At 39.7% G+C, this 25,765-nt stretch overlaps 2 protein-coding genes and 1 long non-coding RNA gene across 3 annotated transcripts; 1 reads left to right on the top strand and 2 right to left on the bottom strand.

The window, feature by feature from the left end:
* Positions 1–3,647: 3,647 nt before the first annotated feature.
* On the bottom strand, positions 3,648–15,059 carry RNFT1 (ring finger protein, transmembrane 1). The gene is made up of 8 exons (XM_055256747.2): positions 14,602–15,059; positions 14,317–14,393; positions 11,830–11,930; positions 10,046–10,199; positions 8,642–8,800; positions 7,903–7,968; positions 5,453–5,551; positions 3,648–4,517 (listed from the first exon to the last, which is right to left on the bottom strand). The coding sequence occupies exons 1-8, from the start codon at positions 15,002–15,004 to the stop codon at positions 4,383–4,385; spliced, it is 1,194 nt and encodes a 397-aa protein (XP_055112722.1). The 5' UTR covers positions 15,005–15,059; the 3' UTR covers positions 3,648–4,382.
* Positions 15,060–16,533: 1,474 nt separating this feature from the next.
* On the top strand, positions 16,534–24,653 carry LOC129469769 (uncharacterized). Its single transcript, XR_008653096.2, has 3 exons — positions 16,534–16,956; positions 17,547–17,611; positions 24,387–24,653. It is a non-coding gene; the product is annotated as an uncharacterized lncRNA (long non-coding RNA).
* A 372-nt stretch (positions 24,654–25,025) lies between these two features.
* Positions 25,026–25,527, bottom strand: LOC129469768 (large ribosomal subunit protein eL32-like). Its single transcript, XM_055256749.2, has one exon. It carries the CDS (start codon positions 25,505–25,507, stop codon positions 25,100–25,102), a length of 408 nt encoding a protein of 135 aa, XP_055112724.1. The 5' UTR covers positions 25,508–25,527; the 3' UTR covers positions 25,026–25,099.
* Between the last annotated feature and the right edge of the window lie 238 nt (positions 25,528–25,765).

Below are 25,765 nucleotides of genomic sequence, written 5' to 3'. Positions count from 1 at the left end.
CTTTTCAATTGTGGCAATAATTGAAAGAATCGATAAAAGTTCATCTTTGGACAGAAAGCCTTTAAAAAAAAAATCACTCCGTCTTCCCCCTCCTCCCTCATTGCAGCAGCCTACTGAGAACTTTGACTGTTGCTAGTAAATTAGAAGCTACAATAATAATTAAGGGCAGAAATTATACTTAAAAAGTGCAGATCCTTGTTCTTTGACAGTTTGCGATGTCTGAAAAAACAGAACCCGAAAAGCTATGGTGATATGTACAGGCATTATTTCAGACTGTAAATGGCTTGCGATACTCTTGATACTTGTTTTCAAATATGTTTACTAACTGTAGTGTTGACTGCCTGACCAAATTCCAGTGAAACTTATACACCAAAATATTCCTCCTAGGTCCTATTTGCTAGTAACATGAGCACTGTGATTGGCTGGCTATAACCACCCCAGTTAAACCATTTTCATAATTAGTAGTGCCAGCAATAGTGGCAAACACTGCAACTTTTCTGCATAAAAAGCATTAATTGCACAGCTGCCATCCACACAAATACATAGTTTTTCTGACTTCACATTTATTAAGTGAAATTTATTTCCCATGCTGTGGAAAGTTTATTGAGAACTTGTTTCATAAATGGATATCCCTACTATGACTGTGAAAACATGTCAAGTGTCACATTAGTGTCACAGACAGAAAGCACACACCTATGCAATATGGCTTATCTATATTTATTTGTAAAATCCAAGCATAGTTTAAAATATGATGTCGATATTACTAGTCTTGAGTTTCTAAGAAGGTTGTTTATGATTATACCAGGTAAGTGTATAAGAGATTAAGTGCTTTTTTTTCATCACTTGATTATTTTCTTTAAAATCAGTTATTACAGGATATTTTTTTATTTTATACATGCTGTTTTTTAATTAAAATATAATCACTGAATTGAAGTTTACTAATTTGATTTTATAAGGTTTGTAGCATTACAGAATAACTAAACTGGGATTTATAAACCAGCTGTGATTAACAATGTAAAGTATTAATTATTGAACTTTGAACCAGATTTTTAGGAAAATTATGTTCTTTTTCCCCCTTTATAGTCTTAACTAATTTGAATCCTTCAAGAAGGATTTTTCCATACTATTTTTTAAGATAGAAGATAATTTGAGGGGAGGGGTGGAGGATGCATGTATGATACTCCATAAATTCAACATTCTTTACTATAAGTAATAAATGATTATAAACAAGATGCATCTTAGATAGTATTAATATACTGAGCCTTGGATTATATATTTAATATAGGACCTATTTTGAATATTCAGTTAATCATATGGTTCCTAGCTTACAAGGGCTAGATCTAAGATTATTCCCATGAGAAATGTTGAATTTATGAAGAATAGATTTTAAGGCTTTGAAAATGGTTAATTTCTCAAAAACATCAATGTCCAAACATCTACCTTTTTTCATAGTAGACACTAGCAAGCTGGACAAACTATCACAAAAGTATTTGTCACACATAACCTGTGGTCTGTTGCTGATTAATACAGTACTTTTTCTTGTGTGATTCTTAACATTATAGCACAAGTATTATCTCAGTGGATTATCTGGAATAACATCTGAAAGATGGGTTCATCTATGTTTGTGTTTGCTCTTTAAACTATTGTTTCTCCTATCCCAAGTTGGCTTTGCATCTATCAGTAAATAAAATTCTTCAGCTGCCTTATTAGGAGTGCTATGAGGGTAACACCTGTTCTGCTTTTCATCTTGTATTTAGTTTACTGTATTATTTGATTTCAGATTGAATGAATGTAAATAGAAATTAAATGCAAATTTGAATGAACATAAAATAGAAGTCATTTATTTTTTTATTATCCTAAGATAGGAAGGAATTAGTATACATATCAGGTGTATAAATGGTTTAAATAATTTATTTTCATTAACATGTCAGATGTGTTCAAGTTGTCATAAATAAACTATGTATGTAAGGAATGGTTTAAAAGCTGTTCTGCTGAGAAATGGAAGCTATTTAAGTATATAACAAGTTTTAGTACTGTTATATTAGATGTTACACATCTTTGATTTTCAAGTTATGTCAAGATAGTAGACATGAATTGTTTACTTAAAAAAATACATGTAACAACCTACCTGAAAGCTAGCTTCATAAAAAACTCTAGGAAGACCTTCTTGTGCTAACAATCAACAATTTGTTCAGCTACACTTGTTCAGCTACATTGATAATTTGATATGTATGCACAAAATAACATAGTGAACAAATGTGTTTTAACTAATGTCTCAATATATCTAGTGTAAGCTGGGTATTTTGCATTAACCACTTCTTTTCTGTGAGGTAATTATACCATACTTTCCAAGGGGATTTCTCTACAGAAGCTCTCAAACTGATTTTACCTTGCTATACAACATAGTAGTGTATCAATACTGGTAAAACAATCTTTTAGAAGTCATGATCTGAATTCAGAGTAAATGAGTTTCTGAATCTACATTATCTTTTTTTGAGGTGAAGGAATCAGAGGGATGGAAGAAATGCTTCCAGTTCATCAGCATTGTTATTGGATGGCATAGCTCCATTAGATTTTCTCCCTTTTCAATTTATAGATAAACTGCATTCCAAAAAAAAAAACCCCACCATGCACCTCCTTGGTTATTTAATCACATTAAGAAACAGCGCTGTCTGAATAGTTACAGAGTAAGCAAATATATTAAATAGGTATTGTAATAGGGCTGAAGTAAAATGCTATTCTTGTGTTTGAACAGGAAGTCATCTTGGCTATCCTTCACAGCCGAATTGTAATCCCAAATTGCTTTTCTCACCCATCCTCTGCTGTATACCTAAATAATACAACTATTAGCATCACCACAAAGCCATTTAAATAATATTTGTAGTGGGTCTCAAAGTAGATAACAGAGTGAAATATACTGTAATTGAATATAGTTGTACTTACAACCTGGTAGTATTTACCTGGAGAGAAAAAAAAGGTACAGACTTTCTAATGTTCGTTTGTCAATTTGGATGGCCATACAGTCATGAAAGTGCCTTCTATAGCCAGTTGGTCAGTATCCTTATTAATCCATGTGCTGGTTTAGCTTTTGTCTTATCAGTACAGCAAATCTGTTTTCTACCTCTACTTCCTAAGTTTTTCTACCACCTTTTCCTCAACTACAAACTGATTGATAGATGTACTCTAAACTTAGATATAAGCACTAGCAGCCCTTCAGACATGTTTTAGATTTCAGATTCCTCCTCAGAGGTAACAAGGGGAGAAAGTGCTTCATTCCCTTTTCTAGCACCCTGCACAAATACCTAGAGGCGAAAAAACCACACTATCAAACCCTCATGACTACCTCTCAGTGCAAGCTTTAATCTTCCAATTGATGGTGATTCAAGCATAAAATTCCAAAACTTTTATGGAGAAGACTAATTATAAGGGCAATTCTTTTCTAAGATTTTAGGGCATCTGTCTTGAAACTTTTTTCTTTTTTTTTTTTAAATAGAGATGGGATGTTGCCCAGGCTGGTCTTGAACTCCTGGGCTCAAGCAGTCCTCCTGCCTCTGCCTCCCAAAGTGCTGGGATTACAGGTGTGAGCCACCATGCCTGGCCATTTGTCTTGTTTTCTATACTATTCAAATCATCAAGTAAGCCAGCTGTTTATAATCCACATGAATTATTTTAATAGTTACTTCAAGATACTCCCATGGTACTATACAAAAAGCATGACCACGAACATTAAAGCTGATGGCAGGAAGAATTTATGACGTCCAGAGACAAAATGAATTTACATCATTTAACTGATTACTAATCTTACTACAGAGAATAATACAATACTAAAATGGATCATCCTCAGTAAATTAATCTTCACTTAGAAAATCTGTTACTGATAAAATACAACATTTAGAATTTTCATTTAAAAATACAAATTTTATGAAAATAGTAAGAATTTTTAGGATGAGAATTATAAAAGTCAATGCTGAACAAAATTCTACTTTTAGATAGTATGTATCTTAAAATATTATGAAAAATATTCTTTATTCTGAAAACAATGTCAGGAAAGAATACCTGAGTTCTCTAAAACCACTAGTTCTAATTTCAAATTGCTGTTTTGGTAACATTAAGAAAACACATTTACAATTTAACACTGCAGTTACCTGTCAAATAATTAGAATAGAATAAATGTTGCATATACATTAGGTTGAACATTATATATATTTTAAAACACAGGGTTCTTTCATTTAATCTTTTGGTGAATTGGACCATAAGTCTTACATTCTAAAACCATCTGGAAACATTTTTCTTGTAGCCCTGAAAATCCATTCTGATGCCTTATCTGTAGTCATTATGACCAAATGACATTAGTATTTTGTGGCCTTAATAGTTTATACAACTTAATATATTTGAAGGTGTGATGAAGTGGCTCCATCTTTCCATTTGTTTATATGGTCTGAAATCACAGTTCTGCAGAGTGGACATGTTTTCTCTGTGTTAAACCAAAAGGTAATGCACTCTTCACAAAATATATGCTGTAATGGAATTAACAATTAGATTTTATACTTGATAATCATTTTAAATCCATCACATTGTAGGGAATGAAAGGGATTTTTTTTTTTTTTTTTTGAGATGGAGACTGAAGTCTTGCTCTGTCACCCAGGCCGGAGTGCAATGGCACCATCTGGGCTCACTGAAACCTCCGCCCCCCCGCCGGGTTCAAGCGATTCTCCTGCCTCAGCCTCCCGAGTTGCCGGGATTACAGGGGACTGCCACCACCATGCCCAGCTAGTTTTTTTATTTTTAGTAGAGACAGGGTTTCACCATGTTGGTCAGGCTGGTCTCGAACTCCTGACCTCAGGTGATCCACCCACCTTGGCCTCCCAAAGTTCTGGGATTACAGGCATGAGCCACTGTGTTCGGCCTGAAAGAGATTTTGAAGAGCGCTAATCCCCTCATTTTACAATTGTGAAAATGGAGAACGTATGAAACATTCAAGAAGACAAAGAGCAGTATGATTGGTAGAGGCCACTAGTGTTCTGGCTGTACCATCCATTTAACCATAAAAGCTATCCTTAGGTGACACCTTTAAGATTAAGTATGATAACAGCTTAAAGTCTTTTGAGTTACTAGTAACTGCCATAAAGTATAGGAAAGGGCCACAATCCAGTAACAAATGTCAGTATTGTTCTAAATGGCTAGTATCCAATTATAAAATAGCCTGTTTTTTAATCACTTTGGTATTCACTCTGCCAGTTGAATTATTTTTTTCCCCTTCATACACTCCTCTGCATAAAAATTATCAGAACATGAGGGACAAAACTTAGCCAATCCACTAGTATGTACCCTGAATGCTACCTTCCACTAAACACTAGATTTTTTTTTTTGCCTTACAACAAACATAAATGTGACTTTTGCAAGTCACAGAGAGCTGTTGTATTTAGGTTTTTAAATTTAAAAATATAATTACCTGACAGATGAGAAGAATTGGCTTCCGAAATTCAGCTTGACATATTGAACAAATATCCACATCTGAACACTGTCTCTTGCTGGCAGCCACTCCATAACTCTATGAAGATAGTAAGTTCTGTTCATCTACAAATTTATTTCTTTCCTGTTCCTCAAATTACATAAGTGATGCTGTACTTCTCAAATCTCCCTGAAACCAGGCATTTGAAAACCTTCCCAAAGGATACAAACATTTCAAAGCTGAACCACATATACAGAACCACCTCTTGAGTGCACCAAGATGAAATCATTAAATAATACATAATAGGATTTTGAAAGATTGTTAGATCTACTAGCTTTACAAAGGATGACAGTGCTTCAAATTCAATATAACTGGCTTAAGAGACTAAGCAATCTGAAATGTAACTATTATAAAATCTATAGCCATGTATTATTTGACCTAGGACTGCCAAATTGAGCTAACTTATTACCTGCAGCAGTGGTTCATAAAGTCAATCCAGCCAGAGCTTGGCTGGTTGAATGTAACTCATGTGGAAAGCTTGCTTTAAAAATAGATTTCTCTGTTCCACACAATATTGACTGACTAGGACCAGACATACTGGGATGTGACCCAGTAATCTATTATTTGAAACGTCTCCAAGTGAGTGCAATAAGAAGACTTAGGGACCACTGAAGAGTTTTCTGCCACTAGGTCTAAAAATTATTATTCCAAATTATAAAAAGCATTTAGTGCTAAACATGAAAGTTTTACAGAGAAACTGCAACTGTAAATGTCGCTTGGGTAGAATAATGACTGTCAAAACTAACTGAACAAAAATGCAATTATTTGAATTTTCTTCTCTTCTAATGTCCTAATAACAAGTTTCTCGTCTCTAAGATTTTAACTTCCTCACCAGATTCAGAACTTAGTCATTAACTAGATGTGATGTCAATAACCCTCAGTGAAATTTGGAGAAATCAAAATGTTACAAATGAAACCTGCTTTCTGTAGAAATGATGGGGAAGAGGTAACTAAAGAGATGTAAGAACACCCAAGTTCAGTCACAGTCATGAGGGTAAAACATGACTTAACATAGCTGAAGTTATCTAAACTTCTTGTACTAAAACATCTCAAGCTAACAACATCAAAATCAAAGTAAAACTCAAAGGATAAGGATATTAAAAATTAAGGTTTTTTGAGACTGGTGATAAAGATTTCAGAAACAAGTCAGGATACTGTTAGATGATCTTGATGTCAATTTCCCTTCAGTGAGGTGTCATTTAGCAAAGTACATTTGCAGATAATTATGCTGACAAGCTTTTAAAACATTACTCATCTGGCATCTTGGAGACTCCCTCTCCAGATGGTAACTGCCATTTCCCTGGTAAAGAAGACTTGAACAAATCCAAGTATTGATGACTGATATCCTCTCTGTAGTTTGTCTCAGAGAAAATATCAGGGTATTTTCTTGAGAGTATTTCGGCACAAATCTTACAAGACCAGTTATAGTAAAATGGTTGATGCTCACATAATCATCAGTTGAACTGACTTGGACGAAGCTGAACTCTCTGAATTTTATTGTCTTGTCTAGAGAAAGAAGCTTGCATAGGATGTAGCAAAGTTTGTTTCTACATTGCTAACTCTATCTTAGGGAAAAGATGCCCTGGCCAGTTAGTCTTGTTTACTTTGTAGACATAATTCTTTTTTTATTTTTACGGTATATTATTCGGTTGGCATTCTTTTAAGTCAGTCTCCTTGGGCCCTGATGAAATGACTGCAAAGTTGAGAATCAAACCCTGAAGTCTGGTGACCACACATAGGTACTAGGAACCTTTCAGGCTACTAAGTAGTAAATTAGGGTTCTCTATGACATCCTTTCACTGCAATTTGCAACATCAATAGAATCACATAATAATGTTATAAATGACACCAGAGACTCAATTAATTGTTAAATTTCATGCCATGAACTTATTTGTGCACATATAATTGAGCAATGGGGAAATTTGTTCCAGTAAGAAAACTGCAAGAGACATGATTTTTGGCAATGAGCTTTCTAAACATACACAATAAATTACAGTGGAAGGATTTTCACAGGTGAATAAGGAGTTAATAGGAACACACAAAGCCCCCATTTGTGGATTAAAAAAGAGGAACAAAAGTTCGTAAGATTGTTAAGGGTTTACAAGCCCTTAAAAATGTCCAGTGGATTGAAGGGGCAAGAGACAAGTTCAAATATATAAGCACTGCAACAATTAGCAGGTGGTTGTCAATGTGTCATTCAAGAATCTGATCATAGAGATAAAACTCTTAAATTATTATAGCCCCAAGTGCCAAAGTACTAGAAAATAATCAAAGTAAAAGAAAAGGATCATCTATTTATGAAATCCATTCTTGTAAAACTGCTGAACTAAAAAAATTTTTGCAATGAAGAAAGGTGAAGGTGTTTTTCTTAACTGATAAAAAGTACTTACTGGTTGTGTAAAAAATATTCGCAAAACCTGTCTGAAAGTTCTCAGATGCCCAAAACATTCCAAAAGCTGAAAAGAGAAATAAGAGATCATTTATTAATTCAAACAGTCCTATCTGCTAAACCCAAAAACCAAAGCTGAAATCCCATAACATCAAATCCTCATATTAACTTAATGCTCATTATATGTCACAACTCATCATTTTGTGCTGAGTATTTTATTCAATTTATAGATTTGAGCCATCTCAGCAAGCTGAAGTACATTTAAACACCTAGAGTAACAATTTGATCAAGACAAATACAAACAACTATGTCAAAGTCAAAGCAATTTTATCTGATTCACCTGTTTTTAACATTTAGATTTTAAAGTTTCATAAAGTGATTATTAGGTTGAGGGGCGCAGGCATGGAGAGAACAGGACAAGATACTCTACTAGTTTAAGAATTATGTGTATGACAATGTTACTATTGAGGATGGGTATGTTCTATTCCACTTGTTTTCCCTACTTAGATAATCCACGCTATGTGAAGGTCTACTCCCCTTCCCTCCAGTGAAAACTGAGGACCACTGGATTAAGATAGTCTATTTCCGTTTCTCCATTTCTAAACAAATACAGAACCTGCTATTACTTCAAACTAGTGATACGAAGATAAACTATAAAACTGTTAAAGAGGAAAATAGTAGTATGTGTCAGTAATCATTAATGTGAATCATGCAATGACAAGATTTGTAATGTTACCTACTTTTAGTACGAGGTAGGGTAAAGCCAGTAGTATCCCAAGACTCCATCTAGTTATGTTACCAAACTCCCCATAGCTTATAAGGTAGCGAAACCAAACTGGTATGGGAACAAAAGTTCGGTAGTATTGACACAATTCTTCTAAAAGCATATACCAGTAACCCTAAAAAATAAGAAGAAAACAAATAGAGCTACCCAAACTACTTAACTACATAGCACAAACAATATTAGACTGAGAACACTGTGAATATGATACAATAATATAAATAACTATAAAATTAATCTTCATAATGATTATGACTTCATGAACCTCAAGCTGGTTCTCACAAATTACCGTCACTGAGTGGTCTGCTTTGGAAGAATTTCTAGGCTGGACGCGGTGGCTCCCAGCACTTTGGGAGGTCAAGACGGGCAGATCACCTGAGGTCAGGAGTTCGAGACCAGCCTGGCCAACATGGTGAAACCCCGTCTCTACTAAAAATACAAAAATTAGCTGGGTGTGGTGGTGGGCACCTGTAATCTCAGCTACTCGGGAGGCTGAGGCAGGAGAACTGCGTGAACCCGGGAGGCGGAGGTTGCAGTGAGCCAAGATCACACCACTGCACTCCAGCCTGGGCAACAGAGCGAGAGACAGTCTCAAAAAAAAAAAAAAAAAAAAAAAAGAAAAGATATAATGAAAATGGTTTTATGTATACTGCAAGTAAAACCTATGTGAGTATGTTTTTGCTGATTATAAGAATTTAAAAGTTTTTATTGCATATGGGAAACCACTGAATAGTTGTATATAGTCAACTGTCAATTGATAATGCCCTGGAGAACATAAGTACAAATCTAAATAGTTTCCCATATATGATGTGGGGACCGATTTTAAAATTATTCTGAAGCGCCGTGCGCGGTGGCTCATGCCTGTAATCCCAGCACTTTGGGAGGCTGAGGCGGGCGGATCACGAGGTCAGGAGATTGAGACCATCCTGGCTAACACGGTGAAACCCCGTCTCTACTAAAAATACAAAAAAAATTAGCCGGGCGAGGTGGCGGGTGCCTGTAGTCCCAGCTACTCGGGAGGCTGAGGCAGGAGAATGGCGTGAACCCCGGGGGGTGGAGCCTGCAGTGAGCCGAGATCGCGCCACTGCACTCCAGCCTGGGCGACAGCGAGACTCCGTCTCAAAAAACAAACAACAACAAAAAAAATTATTCTGAAGCAAATATAATTCTGATTTTATCCAAATAGGTTAATAATCAGGTTCAAGTGCCTGAACAAATGGTTGCTAAGCTGAAATAATACAGATAATTAAAGCTAGTTAGCAAACTGTAAAATTGCAAAAGGAGGATTCATTTAAACAAAGACTAAATAGCATTAATGTGATTCGATAACATCACTCCAATAAAGCATAAGTGAGTTTCTTACCTTAGATTTAAAAGGCATGATGAAAGAAGGCACCAATAAAATAAGGCATTTTAAGCCCATGAAAAAGAATTTCAGAATGAAGTCTGTAATTCCAACAATCCAAAGTACTTCCCAGAAGCTCAAATAGTCCAAAGTAGGATTTAAAAAAATTAAGCTACCAAAAGAAAAACATCAAAATGTATCAGAGCAACATACAAAGATAAAGTATTAATAAAGGGTTTTAATTTGCTACAAATATTTTATTTTGATATGTAAAAAATATGAGTTTGGCAGGATGTCAGAGTTCACAATAATGGAATGGAGGATCATTTTTGCTTATTTTAAAGAGACTTTTAAAATGTTTGGATTTTAGATCTTCCTTTCATAGAATAAGGAAAAAGTCTTCACGGTTTGTCATGGTTGACACCTTTCTAGCCTGTAAACGAAAAAAACTCATCAATACCAGACATCTGCCATGTTTTTCTTAACCAGTTCCAATCAGGATTCCATCTCTTCCTTTCAATGAATTGCTTGTCAAGATCAACTCCCTCTGTATGGCTAAATTTCAAGGTCACTCTCTTTTTCCATCTTCCCTCCCTGAATAATTTTCTTTCTAGACTTTTAACACAACACTCTTCTATTTCTCATATTTCACTGCTGGTTTCTTCTTAGTCTCCTTTGCTGTTTGTCTTCTAATTGTGGTCATGTCCAGTACTGGGCTCTCTATCTATACTCTCTCTTTCCTGGGTTAGTTTTGTCCAGTCCTGTGGTTTTTAAATATCAACCATATGCTCCTAATACCAAAATTTATCACCCTAACCTCTATCCTGAGTTCATGACATATATTTGGAACCACTTTCTTACTAATTCTACTTAGCCTCTCAAACTTAACATGTTCAAAACAAAATTATTGATTTTTCTCCTCAAAATCAGTTCCTTCCTCAACCCAATGAAATGACACCACCATCCAGCCAGTTGCTTAGACTAAAAACCCAGAGGTCATTCTTGCTTCTCTCCACCCACCTACCCAATCCAGTCCATCTGAGGGGTACTGGCTCCACCTCCAAACTATATCCCAGATTTGCCCATCTCTCCAACTCCAGTGAAACCAGGTCTTCTAATATTCTAATAAAAGCTGAAAATTCAGAATACTCCCATTTGACATGGAACCTTATCAGCTACTGTCATTTAGTAAGTGTTCTTACTTTCAGAAACAAAGACCAACAATAACAACCTAATGGTACTTTAAAAATATGAAATATATAAACAAAAACTCAGGTATCAAAAAATTAAATATTTATTGAGCATCTGCTATGTGCCAAGGCACTGGGGATACAAAATCTGAGTAAGTCACTTAAAGCTCTCACTTATGAGGCTGGGTGCAGTGGCTCACACCTGTAATCCCAGCACTTTAGGAGGTCAAGGCAGGCGGATCACGAGGTCAGGAGTTCAAGACCAGTCTGACCAACATGGTGAAACTCCATCTCTATTAAAAATACAAGAATTTGCCAGGCGTGGTGGCGTGCACCTGTAATCCCAGCTACTCAGGAGGCTTAGACGGGAGAATTGCTTGAACCTGAGAGGCAGAGGTTGCAGTGAGCCAAGATCGAGACACTGCACTCCAGGCTGGGTGACAGAGTGAGACTCCATCTCAAAAAAAAAAAAAAAAAAAAGCTTTTGCTTATGAAAGGAGAAAGTTAAAAACTGAACTGAATACAATAAGTACTATGTGAAGTAAGATACAAAGTGCTATGAAATATATGATTACATTAAAAATGTAATTGTGTATTTGGACCTCTAATTACCTGTAATAAAGTGATTGAGAATGAAAGGTGTAATATAAAAGAACAGATGATCCTGCTAAGAATACCAGTAACCAAGCACACTGAATCTTTGAGGACCTTTCCTGAAAGATAAACAATTTTATAAAGTTACTTTGATTTTGCCAGAATTTTAAATATCATTAAACTGTTTTACTTTAATGACTATTAACTTAGAATATTTTTCTAAATCTTAATATAGAATATCTGTTAAACTGTACATAATCATCACAGTTACTCTGTTTTATACAACTTTAGTGACCAAACAGAACTCTTATATTAAACAAATGTTTAAAATACAAGTTTCTTCACTGTACGAAAAACATTACCTATGTTTCAAAGAAGCCAAGTCTTCTCTCAAAAAAAAAAAAAAGAAAGAAAATTACATTAAATTAAAAAAAAAAAAAAAAAGAAGCCAGGTCTTCTACAAGCTGACATAAAGGACCCACCCAGGACGGGGGCAGTGGCTCACACTTGTAATCCCAGCACTTTGGGAGGCCGAGGTCGGCGGATCGCTTGAGGTCAGGAGTTTGTGACCAGCCTGCCCAACATGGTGAAACCTGTCTCTACTAAAAAAAGTACAAAAGTTAGCCAGGCGCTGTGGCACGGGCCTGTAATCCCAGCTACTCAGGAGGCTGAGGCACGAGAATCGCTTGAACCCAGGAGGCAGAGGTTGTAGTGAGCCAAGATCACGCCACTGCACTCCAGCCTGGGTGACAGAGCAAAACTCCGTCTCAGAAAAAAAAATGGACCCACCCACAAAAGACAATTTCGAAATGCATTTTAATCTTGACTCACTTGTCAAGGTTTGTATTTTTTAAATTCTCAGATTATAAGAATTTAATAAATTAACGTTTTAATCTCACTTTTTTTTTATATGGGGTCTTGACACATTGCCCAGAACTCCTAGGCTCAAGCATTCTTCCCAACTCAGCCTCCCAAGTAGTTGTAATCTCCCTTTTTTTATTTTTATTTTTTTGAGACAGGGTCTCACTCTTTCACCAAGACTGGAGTGCAGTGGCATGATCACAACTCACTGCAGCCCCAACCACCTGGGCTCAGGCAATCCTCCCACTTTAGCCTCCCAAATAGCAGAGATTACAGGCACGTGGCACCACGCCCAGCTAATTTTTTGTCTTTTTTGTAGAGATGGGGTTTTGCCATGTTGCCCAGGCTGGTCTTCAATTCCTGGGCTCAAGCAATCTGCCCATCTCAGCCTCCCAAAGTGCTGAGATTACAGGCATGAGCCACTGTGCCTTGCCTGTAATCTCACTTTTAAAGTCAAGTTTAATGAAATTTTACTAATTTTAAATCATTAAGATTTTTCTAGTTTGATAGGTTTAACTATAAATTTCCATGTCAGAATGCATGATACTTTACACAGACATAGCCATTTAAAGTTGCCTTAAGGTGAAATTTTAGAAACTCACCCTCTTTTCCCCAATGATTTATATGACTAGGGCTCGTGTAACTTATGTTATGGAAAAATTCCTTGGGTTTAATTTTCTTTTTTTTTTTTGAGATGGAGTCTCACTCTGTCGCCAGGCTGGAGTGCAGTGGCACAATCTTGACTCACTGCAACCTCTGCCTCCCGGGTTCAAGCAATTCTCCTGCCTCAGCCTCCCAAGTAGCTAGGACTACAGGCAAGCGGCACCACGCCCAGCTAATTTTTGTTTTAGTAGACATGGGGTTTCACCACATTGGCCTGGCTGGTCTCAAACTTCTGACCTCAGGTGATCCGCCCGCCTGGCTCTCCCAAAGTGTTGGGATTACAGGCGTGAGCCCCTGCGCCTGGCCCAGGTCTTTTTTTCTTTTCTTTTTTTTTTTTTTTTTGAGACGGAGTCTCACTCTGTAGCCCAGGCTGGAGTGCAGTGGTGCGATCTCAGCTCACTGCAACCTCCACCTCCCGGGTTCAAGTGATTCTCCTGCCTCAGCCTCCCAAGTAGCTGGGAATACAGGCACGTGCCACCACACCTGGCTAATTTTTTGTATTTTTAGTAGAGACAGGGTTTCACCGTGTTAGCCAGGATCGTCTCAAATCTCCTGACCTCGTGATCTGCCCGCCTTGCCCTCCCAAAGTGCTGGGATTACAGGTGTGAACCACCATGCCCAGCCACTAAAAGTTTTTCATGATGATAGTATTACTTAGTATGGTCAAAATAACTGATACAACATGAAGGGACCTGCCAAATCAGATCAGATAGCGTGTTCTAACTCTTTTAATCCTTTTTACTACTTTTTCTTTAACAGTAACCACTTTTTTTTTCTTACAAAGAAGGTAAGGTGAAGGAATTCAGCATTAGGAGAGATAATTTATTCCAGGATTTAGATAACAAATTTAATATATCATGGATGTTACAATATATCCTGTTCCTGTTTCTTTCAAGTTATTTCCTATTTCTCTCAAAATTATTTCTCTAAAATCTATGGAGAGAAACAGTTGATAATTTTTTAGTTGCTTGTTATACTTACTCTTAGAAAAACCTGATTTACAATGCTTTTGTTTGCATACATAAAAGTTGTTAGCAGCCCAATTCCAAGAGAAATTCCTGTTAGAAAATAAGTTCCAGTTAATTGAAAGAAAAAAAAAATCAAAGAGGATTATATAAGCTAACAATGATACAAATTAAAAATAAACATATGCAATAATAAAAGCTAACAGAAAAGTAACTGAATGCATTAAGTAGATTACCAATAATGAAAGAAAATTAACTGAATTTAGGAATGAAAACAAGTCAATGTTTTATTATGTCCTACCTGTTATATGCTGCATAACAAGTTTGACACTCAGAATCAAAATATATGGAAGACTTTTTTGCAGCCACTTGAAGAGATAGCGGAATTCTGAGAAGGAGCTACTACCATGGTCTCCAGAATCGGCGGCAGTATCATCAGGCAGCCTTGCTTCACTGTAGGAGTGACCCCGTAAGCGACTGTGTACACATCCATGCGCACAGCTATGGACACCTGACCTTATATTTCTGGAGCTTGTATTTTCTGCACATTCTTTAGGTATGGAGTTTATCTGGATATGAACATCTCCAGAATGAAGACAAGAACCTTCTCCTGTCAACCTTGTGTGGACACACTGAGGGGTTGAGGCATCCTCACTGCTTCCAGTTCCTGGAGGACTGTGCAGTTGGCTACGATTGGCTTGCATGGCCCTTAAATACTTTTTCTCTGACCCAGATGTCTTTGCTTCAGGGCTCTGTCTCCTAAAAAATCAAATAGAAGATATTCTAAGTAAACAGGCAGTTAAATACCAGCAGTATATTCCTCACTGGGTATCCTTTATTCACTAAAGGAGTAGCAAATAATCACAACAGACGAATTTTCAGGTTATCACTGGACTCCTCCCTTCTCCCTTAATGCCAAGGCTCTGCTGCCCTACACAAATGATCTTTTAGGGAACATTTGCTACCAAAAAAAAAGTTGAGCTGCAAATGCTTCCAGTTCTCTAATGGCAGAAGGCATCCGCAAAACAATCATGAAGTATGGGTACCCAGCAGATGTTAATGAGCACCAGTCCTCACTGTATACTCTGGTACATTTACTTTTCCCAACTGGTGCAGTTTCATCTCTGATGTAGATTCTACATCAAAGAAGTTTCATAAGGAAGAGTGAGCCAGTATTTTTTAATGCTTGGAAATGTTAGGAAGAAAAACAACATTAAATCTCAATGCCTTATTATCATCATAGGTAATTAATAATAAACACTGCACTTAGGTGACCTACAAATTAGATTTTCTGCTCAAGCAGCTTTCCCACAGCTCATAAAGTTTCCAATAATTAATGGTGCTACCAAGAATATTACCTCCCCGCGCAAAAGAATGTTACCTAAATACATTTAAAGCATAGATACTTTGGAGAGTCACCATGTAATTACTAGGTTAACTCTTTAGTCTGAATGAGCACAGTTACACAGTCGGCCCAATAAAATGCCACCGTCGGTGGTGTGTGTATTACGGAGGGAGGGGTGTGAGGAAAGAGGACTCTAGCAGAGAAAGATCTCTAATAAATGATCCAGTATGGACCTCCTAGAAGCAGAAGAACAGAGTCGGAATCCCAGCTGACAAAACGCAGAGCCTATCCCACACTGCCGTGCTTTTCCCGTTTGTCTAGGAGGAGGCTAGAGTTAACGTTAGGGAATGTTCTGTGTCATTCTATTTCACTCCCAGGACTGAACAGTGGTGCAGTCACCGTGTCTGGCGGTTTGGGTTTCAGTGCTTTTCACTAAAGGCTTTCACCGAGGCCCCGACGCCACGGGTGTTACTTCGTCAAAACTCTGACGAGCGACGTTGGACAGCAGGCTTTCAGTGTCTTTTCTATAAATAACATAGAACCCTCCCACTTTCCTTCATGCACAGACAAGAAAGAGGAGAAAAAAGGGAAGAAAAGTCAACACAACTCTTCCGGAATCTCCGAGGGCACAGTTCTCCACCCACGTCCGAGCCTCGAGTGCCTATTCTCCCCAGAGCCCCCTGCGCCGCGGCCCCTCGCCGCCTCCTCCTCTGCCCGCTTCCCCCAGGCCTAACCTCTCATGACCAGAAGCGGACGGAGGTGTCGGGAGCGACAGCAAGAACAGCGGCAATAAGCCGCCACCAGCCCTTCAGTCGGAGCCACCAACGGCAAACCCCGCAGGCTCTTCTCTCAGCCCGGCGGCGTCGGCCGCGGCGCGCGCGCTCCCCGGGCGTTCTCACGCGCGCGCGCCCTGCCACGGCTCCGCCTCCTAGCCCCGCCCCCGCGCCGCGCCGAGAGGAGAGCTCGCGGCGGCCGGGATCTGTTGGCTGCGAGGACAAGCGAGCTGCGCCTGAGAACGGCCTGCAGGCCTGGCGCTAAATAATAAGTCGTTGTTACGTGTTATGTATTTATGTGGCATCCACCACACGCCTCCGAGATCCTGGGCGTTTTGAGGTTAAAAATGTTCAGGCTTCGAGAACCTACCCTGGAGGAGTGTTAGGGTTTCCGGGCTCGGATGTCCGCGAGCTTGACGCCTGACCCAGTTGTATCTGTCTGGGCGGTGACGTTTGGTCTGAGCTGAGCTTTCCTCACAATCGTGAAGTTGGGCTGTGAGGATCAGGCCTTGCCAGAACCCGAGATGAGAGGCGAGAGGTGCGGAGAGTCTGCGTGGGGTGGAAGTAGAAGTTAGAGTTGAAAAACCTGTCTTGTGTGGGGTATAGAGGACCCTACTGCCCTCACAATAATTATGTTAATCTAAAACTGTTCTAAAATTAAAGGATTATTAAGAAAATGAAGTTTAGGTCGGGCGCAGTGGCTTACACCTGTAATACTGTAATCCCAGTATTTTGGGAGGCCGAGGCGGGCGGGTCAGTTGAGCTCAGGAGGTAGAGACCAGCCTGCCCAACATGGCGAAACCCTGTCTCTACTAAAAATACAAAAATACAAAAATCACCCGGGCTTGGTGGCGGGCGCCCGTAATCCTAGCTACTCGGGAGGCTGAGGCAGGAGAATCCCATGAACCCAGGTGGTGGAGGTTGCAGTGAGCTGAAATCGTGCCACTGCACTCCAGCCTGGGCGGCAGAGGGAGACCCCCATCTCAAAAAAACCACATTGAAAACAAAACAAAACACAACACCACATTGGCTTTCTTTCTTTGTTGGGGGTGGGGGTAGGGGTGGTCCGCGGTGGTGGAAGCCATACTTAAGTCTCTCTGTGCTTACTAATTTAAATCTTTCTGACAGATTTCTGGGTCAGTAAGGGTGAGAGCCAGGCTCCAGACTATAGTGAATTTTCCGAGGAGATTTGTGTAAGTATTCTAACATTTCAACTATGTTGTGGATATTTTTAAACTTCAAAATGTGTGAAAATTTAGGAAACAGGAAAAAAAAAAAGAGTATAACATAATTCAGCCACAGCCACAATGGAGCACCAATATGTATTAGTACACTGATAATTTTAGTACGTTTGGTACATTTGTAAATTTAGAATACCAAATGTAGTGTTTAAATTCTCATCTTGGCCAGACACTATGGTTCATTCCTATAATCCTAGCACTTTGGGAGGCTGAGGTGAGAAGATCGCTTGAGCCCAAGAGATCGAGAGCAGTCTGGACAACATAGAGAGACCCTGTCTCTAGAAAAAAATGTTAAAATTAGCTGGGCATGGTGGCAAGGGCCTGTAGTCCCAGCTACTCAGGAGGCTGAGGTGGGAGAATCCCTTGAGCCAGGGAGATTAAGGCTGCAATGAGCTGTTATTGCTCCAGTCTGGGGTCAGAGTGAGACCCTGTCGCAAAAAAAAAAAAAAAAAAAAATTCTCCTTTTAACATACTCATAACACTGCAGGTATATTAGTCCATATTGAAAGTTTATTAGTGCACTTGGAGCTGCATTTCACCCGAGTAACTTGACTGAAAAGTGACATATTTGAAGAAAGAAAGTACTGAATTGATGAGAAGATTTGACCTGGTGACAGGCTGTTATCTGATAAATTTTCTTTTCACTGGCATCTGGACTGTTGGAAATAGACATTTTAATTTTAATTGGTTAATTCAAAAAGCATTTGCCAAGTACTTACTGAGTGTTAAGAATAATACTAGATGTTGGAGAGAGAGACATAATAAAGAGTCTCGGGCCAGGCATGATGGCTCACACCTGTAATCTCAGCACTTTGGGAGGCCAAAGCAGGTAGATCACTTGAGGTCAGCAGTTCAAGACCAACCTGGCCAACATGGTGAAACTCCATTTCTGCTAAAAATATAAAAATTAGGGCCAAGCATAGTGGCTCACGCCTGTAATCCCAGCACTTTGGGAGGGTGAGGCAGGCGGATCACCTGAGGTAAGGAGTTCAAGACCAGCCTGGCCAACATGGCGGAACCCCGTCTCTAATAAAAATACAAAAATTAGCGAGGCACGATGGCATGTGCCTGTAATGCAGCTGCTCAGGAGGCTGAGGCAGGAGAATTGCTTGAACCCGAGGCAGAGGTTGCAGTGAGCCAATATCATGCCACTGCACTCCATCCTGGGCGACAGAGCAAGACTCCATCTCAAAAAAAAAAAAAAAAAAAAGTTTCCATCTCATGGTGATGGAAATGGTTAGACCTGCAAACAAATAATTACAGTATTTTGGAGAAAACACTGTAATTGAAGGTTCTGTGAAATGCAATGGAAGCAAAAGGTAGAAGCATTTGACTTTGTCAGGGAAGAAATCTTTTATTAAATTTGTGATATTTAAGATGAAATCTTTTTTTTTTTTTTGATAGAGTTTTGCTCTGTTGCCCGGGCTGGAGTACAGTGGTGCAATCTTGGCTCACTGCAACCTCTGCCTCCTGGGTTCAAGTGATTCTAATGCCTCAGCCTCCTGGATGAAATCTTAAGAATAAGTTGGTATTTACCAGGACACAAGCAGTAATAGGGCATTGCAGATAGAAACATTATATGAGGCCGGGCGCGGTGGCTCACGCCTGTAATCCCAGCACTTTGGGAGGCCGGCGGATCACGAGGTCAGGAGATCGAGACCCTCCTGGCTAACACAGTGAAACCTCGTCTCTACTAAAAATACAAAAAATTAGCCGGGCGCGGTGGCAGGCGCCTGTAGTCCCAGCTACTTGGGAGGCTGAGGCAGGAGAATGGCGTGAACCCGGGAGGCGGAGCTTGCAGTGAGCTGAGGTCGGGCCACTGCACTCCAGCCTGGGCGACAGAGCAAGACTCCGTCTCAAAAAAAAAAAAAAAAAAAAAAAAAAAAAAAGAAACATTATATGGAAAATGGTGGTATTGAAATACCATGGTCCTTTAAGGACTGTTTTTCATATTTGGAAGAGTAGAGTGCATAGAGTAGTAAGAGATAAGTCAGGTAAGTATGAGCTAGAAAATGAGTTTGTGGTCCTCACTTAGTTTATTCTAATGGCCAAAGGGAAGCTATTGAGTTTTAAGCAACAGAATTGTGTGACTGGATTTGTGTTTTTCAGAAAATTCATATGCTAATAGTAGCAGTGCAAGCTCCATTAGGAGACTATTATAAGTAGTTCAGGAACAAGATGAGGTCTTGAACTTGTCAGTGAAGTGGGATTCAAGAAGAAGAATGAGATTGGAGAGGTTATGAAATAGAATCAGTAGGGTTAAGTGTCCTAGACTGTTGGAGTTAAGCTCTGTCGCCCCCTCTACTACCCACACCAATTTTTCACACCTACCAATGTCCATATCCTTGGGTAGTCTCCTCGCAGACTGATTGAAGTGATTTGCTTTGGCCCTTGGGACAATAGCAATTATAATGTTAGTAGAGACTTGAAAAATTCTTCTGCATTGGGATTCACACTCTTACTGCTGGCAACCCTTTGCCACAATTTGATTAAATCAAGGCTAGCCTCCTAGAAGATGAGACCACTTCGAGAGTGTCCCTAGCTCTACCAGCCTTCCCAGTTGTCTCAGCATTCTCAGTTGAAGCCCCAAACATATGTGTGAGGCCATCCTAGAGTGAGCCAGTCTACACATAGAATTATGGGAAATATAGATTCTTTTCTTTCTTTTTTTTTGAGACGGAGTCTCACTCTGTCACCCAGGCTGGAGTGCAGTGGCATGATCTTGGCTCACTGCAACCTCTGCCTCCTGGGTTCAAGCTATTTTCCTGCCTCAGTCTCCCAAGTAGCTGGGACTATAGGCGCCTGCCACCATGCCCAGCTAATTTTTGTATTTTAGTAGAGACGGAGTTTCACCATGTTGGCTAGGCTGGTCTCGAACTCCTGCCCTCATGATCTGCCAGCCTTGGCCTCCCAAAGTGCTGCGATTATAGGCATGAGCCACCGCGCCCGGCCTGTAGATTATTTTCTTTTAAGCCTTTAGGTGTGGGGCAGTTGGTTTCATAACAAGATTAACTGGTAGCCTAACTGACCAAGCATATGGGGCAGGTAAGAGGAATAGTCTAAGACAAATCTTCATTTTTTAGCATGGATAGATGGATAAATCAATATTAGGAAGCTATATTAGAATAAGTAAATTGATGGCATTACCAGATGAATAGGGAATTTTTTTGAAAGACCAAGTTTGGAGAGATATCAATAAATTTGGCTTGGAAATACTGAGTCTTAGGAGTTCCTGGGAAACACACAGGTGAAAATATCCAGTTGGCAATTTGGTATAAGGATCTGGAGACAGAAAATTTGAAGTAAAAGCTGTGGCTTTGAATAACATTGCCCATTCCTCATTTATGCGTTTTCAGAGCCTTTTTTTGTAGATTCTTTGTAGACAGTATTGTCTACAAATAGAAACAGCTTCTTCCTTTCTGATGCCTATGCCTTTTATTTCTTGCTTTATTGTATTAACTGTAACTGCCAATGTGATGTTATGAATAAATTAAATAGGAATGGTGACAGTAGACATCCGTGCCATGCTCCTGATTTTAAGGGGAATACATTCAGCCTTTTACCATTAAGTATGTCAGCTGTAAGTTTTGCTCATTTGTTTGTTTTTTTCCTTTTTTTTTGAGACAGAGTCTCACTCTGTCGCCTAGGCTGGAGTGCAGTTGTGCCATCTCAGCTCACTGCAACTTTTGCCCCCAGGGTTCTAGCGATTCTCCTGCCTCAGCCTCCTGAGTAGCTGGGATTACAGGCACCTGCCACCACGCCCGGCTAATTTTTTTGTATTTTTAATAGAGACGGGGTTTCTCCATGTTGGCTAGGCTGGTCTCGAACTCTTGACCTCAGGTGATCCACCCGCCTTGGCCTCCCAAAATGCTGAGATTACAGGCGTGAGCCACTGCGCCTGGCCTGTTTGTTTCTTTTTTTTGAGCTGGAGTCTTTCTCTGTCACCCAGGCTAGAAGTGCACTGGTGTGATCTCGGCTCACTGCAATTTCCACCTCCCAGTTTCAAGCGATTCTCCAGCCTCAGCCTCCCCAGTAGCTGGGATTACAGGTGTCGGCAACCACACCTGGCTAATTTTGTATTTTTAGTAGAGATGGGGTTTCACCATGTTGGCCAGGCTGGTCTCGACCTCCTGAGTTCAGGTGATCCGCCTGCCTTGGCTTCCCAAAGTGCTGGAATTACAAGTGTGAGCCACCGTGCTCAGCCTCTAGTTTTTTTTGTAGGTGTCATCTATCAGGTCAAGTAAATTAATTCCCTTCTACTCCTGGTCTGCTAAGAATTTTTATCATGAGTGGATACTGAATTTTGACAAATCTTTTTCTGCCTTTATTAAAAAATCATACAATTTTTCTTATTTAGCCTGTTGATATGGTGAAATTTTCTTTTGTCTTTTTTTTTTTTTTGGAGATAGAGTCTCCCTCTGTTGCCCAGGCTGGAGTGCAGTGGTGCAATCTTGGCTCATTGCAACCTAGGTTCAAGCGATTCTCATGCCTCAGCCTCCCGAGTAGCTGGGATTACAGGCATGCACCACCACACCTGGCTAATTTTTGTATTTTTAGTAGAAACAGGGTTTCTCCATGTTGACCAGACTGGTCTCAAACTCCTGGCCTCGAGCAATCTGACTTCCTTGACCTCCTAAAGTGCTGGGATTACAGGCCTGAGCCACTGCGCCTGGCAATATGGTGAAATTTATCAATTGATTTTTTGTTTGTTTGTTTTTTGGTTTTTTGAGACAGAGTCTTGCTCTGTCCGCCAGGCTGGAGTGCAGTGGCACGATCTCGGCTCACCACAACCTCCATCTCCCAGGCTCAAGCAATTCTCCTGCCTCAGCCTCTCGAGTAGCTGGGATTACAGGTGTGTGTCACCACGCCTGGCTAATTTTTGTATTTTTAATAGAGACAGGGTTTCACCATGTTGGCCAGGCTGGTCTCGAACTTCTGACCTCTGGTAATGTACCCACCTCGGCCTCCCAAAGTGCTGGGATTACAGGCTTGAGCCACTATGCCCAGCCTATCAATTGATTTTTAAATGTTCAGCCAGCCTTGCATTTCAAGGATAAATCCCATGAGTTGTAGTGTATTACTGTTTTTATATATTGCATTCACTTTACTAATATTTCGTGGAAGATTTTTGCATCTCTGTTTATGGGAGATACTGTTTCTTACAATGTCTTTAACTGTTCTTGATGTCAGGATAATGCTGGCCTGAATTGGAAAATGTTTCCTGTTTGCAGAAGAGATTGTGTTGAATTGGTATCATTTCTTACTTAAATGTTTGATAGAATTTGCCAGTGAGGCCATCTGGCCTAGAATTTTTTTTTTTATGGAAAAGTTGTAAACTACAAATTCCAGTTTCTTTAATCACTATAGAATTATTCAGGTTATATATTTCTTCTTAAGTCAGCTTGAAGGAATTGGCATAAAGTTGTTCATAATATTCTCTTATTAGCCATTTAACATCTGTAGGCTCTGTATTGACATTAGCACTTTCATTGCTCGTATTGGTAATCTGTGTCATCTTTGTTTTTTTCTTGGTCAGTATCACTAAAAGTTTATCTATTTTATTGGTATTTTCAATACAATTTGGTTTCATTTATTTTAGTCTTATTTATTTTCTAATATAAGCATATCGTTTACTTTAATTTGATGAATTTATTTTGAGACAGAGTCTTGCTCTATCACTCGGGCTGGAGTGCAGTGTTGCAGTCTGGGAATCACTGCACCCTTGAACTCCCAAGCTCAAGTGATCCTCCTTCCTCAGCCTCCCAAGTTTCTGGGACTACATGTGCATGCTGCCACACCCAGCTGAGTTCTAAAATTTTTTGTACAGATGGGCTATCACTATGTTGCCCAGGCTGGTCTTGAACTCCTGTGCTCAAGTGATCCTCCCACCTTGATCTCCCAAAGTGCTGGGATTACAGCCATGAGTCACCACACTCAGCCAAGCATATAATTTTATATATGATCCTCCCACCTTGGCCTCTCAAACTGCCAAAGTGCTGGGATTACAGACATGAGCTACTGTGCCTGGCACCTTTGGTATTTTCTATTAGTACAGGTCTGCTGCCAATGAATTATCTTAGTTTTCCTTCATTTGAGAATATCTTTAGTTTTCTCTTCATTAATGAAGGATATTTTCATTGATATCTAATTCCGGGTAGACAGTTTGTTTTAGCAATTTAAAGATATTCCATGCCGGGCACGGTGGCTCACACCTGTAACCCCAGCATTTTGGGAGGCCGAGATGGGTGGATCACTTGAGGTCCGGAGTTCTAGACCAGCCCGGCCAACATGGTGAAACCCCATCTCTACTAAAAATAAGAAAATTAGCTGGGCATGGTAGCATGCGCCTGTAATCCCAGCTACTCTGGAGGCAGAGGTAGGAGAATTGCTTGAACCCAGGATGCAATGAGCCGATATCATGCCACTGCACTTCAGCCTGGGTGACAGAACAAGACTCCGTCTCAATTAAAAAAAAAAAAAAGATATTCCACTGTTTCTATTCCTCAAGGTTTCTAATAAATCCACAGTCACTCAAATCATTGTTCCTCTATATGTAATGTATTTTTTTCTGTAGGTATCTCTCTCTGTTGTAGTATCTGAATAATAGCCACCCAAAGATGTCAAGTTTTAATTCCTGAAACTCATAAATATTATTTTATTTGGAAAAAGGGTCTTTGCTGATGTAATTAAGGATTTTGAGAGGAGTCAGTTACCTTGGATTTTTCAGGTGGGTCCTGAATACCATCCCAAGTGTCCTTATAAGAGAGAGGCAAAAGAGGCAATATAGACACAGAAAAGAAAGCCATGTGAAGATGGAGCAGAGAGATAAATGGCCATAAGCCAAGGAATGCTGATAGCTGCCAGGAGCTGGAAGAAGGCAAGGAATGGATTCTCCCCTACAGCCTCCAGAGGCAATGCAACCCTGCCAACACTTTGATTTTAGACTTCTGGCCTATAGAACTGAGAAAGAATAAATTTCTGTTCTTTTCAGCTACTAAGTTTGTGATTACTTGGTGCAGCATTTACAGGAAACAAATACACCTCTCCTTCTAGAACTCCAATTATGTGAACATTAGACCATCTAATATTGCCCCACATGTTCCTGAGGCTCTCTGTTCATTTTCTTTTTAATCTTTTTTTCTCTGTTCTTCAGATTGGACAATTTCTCTCTCTCTCTTTTTTTTTTTTTTGAGATGGAGTTTCGCTCTTGTTGCCCAGGCTGGAGTGCAACAGCACAATCTTGGCTCATCGCAACCTCCGCCTCCCAGGTGCAAGTGATTCTTCTGCCTCAGCCTCCTGAGTAGCTGGGATTACAGGTGCCCACCACCATGCCCGGCTAATTTTTGTATTTTTAGTAGAGACAGGGTTTCTTTTTTTTTTCTTTTTTCTTTTTTGGCAGTTTTTACATTTATTTAAACAGAAAACATGCACACGACCTGTCTACTCATTTTCTTTGCTGCGCAGCCTGGCATTGGGGTTGGTGACTCTGATGGCCAGTTGGGCAGCTTTTTCCACTGTGGCTTTGCGGTTCTTGGAGGAAACATTGTGAGCGATCTCGGCGCAGTAAGATTTGTTGCATATCAGCAGCACTTCCAGCTCCTTGACGTTGTGGACCAGGAACTTCCAGAAGCCACTGGGCAGCATGTGCTTTGTTTTTTTGTTGCTCCCATAACCAGTGTTGGGCATCAAGATCTGGCCCTTGAATCTTCTATGATCCCTGTTGTCAATGCCTCTGGGTTTCTGCCAGTTACGCTTAATTTTGACATATTGGTCTGACTGGTGCCGGATGAACTTCTTGGTTCTCTTTTTGACGATCTTGGGCTTCACAAGGGGTCTGAGGGTGGCCATGATGCCGAGGAGGAGACGGCAGCGCCAAGGAAAAGAGCGAGACAGGGTTTCAACATGTTGACCAGGCTGGTCTCGAACTCCTGACCTCAGGTGATCCACCCACCTTGGCCTCCCAAAGCACTGGGATTACAGGCATGAGCCACCATGCCTGGCCTGGACAATTTCTCTTGATCCATCTTCACTGACTCTTTCCTCTATTGGTAATCTTTATCCTATTATTGATACCTTCTGGTGAAATTTTTTATTTCAGATATATTT

This window comes from Symphalangus syndactylus, chromosome 20, assembly GCF_028878055.3.
Source record: "Symphalangus syndactylus isolate Jambi chromosome 20, NHGRI_mSymSyn1-v2.1_pri, whole genome shotgun sequence".
Classification (NCBI taxonomy): Eukaryota; Metazoa; Chordata; class Mammalia; order Primates; family Hylobatidae; genus Symphalangus; species Symphalangus syndactylus.
The sequence above is the reverse complement of the archived record's forward strand: the minus strand, read 5'-3'. Positions and strand labels throughout refer to the sequence as shown.

What these genes read in the sequence shown, in the direction of transcription:
- RNFT1 (XM_055256747.2), bottom strand. Translation starts at nt 15,004, where the DNA reads ATGCAAGCCAATCGTAGCCAACTGCACAGTCCTCCAGGAACTGGAAGC. An exon ending in TGTTATGCAGCATATAACAG is followed by an intron (nt 14,394 to 14,601) that starts GTAGGACATAAT and finishes ATTTTCTAACAG; the next exon opens with GAATTTCTCTTGGAATTGGG. An exon ending in TACCCTACCTCGTACTAAAA is followed by an intron (nt 7,969 to 8,641) that starts GTAGGTAACATT and finishes TTCTCTTTTCAG; the next exon opens with CTTTTGGAATGTTTTGGGCA.
- LOC129469768 (XM_055256749.2), bottom strand. Translation starts at nt 25,507, where the DNA reads ATGGCCACCCTCAGACCCCTTGTGAAGCCCAAGATCGTCAAAAAGAGA.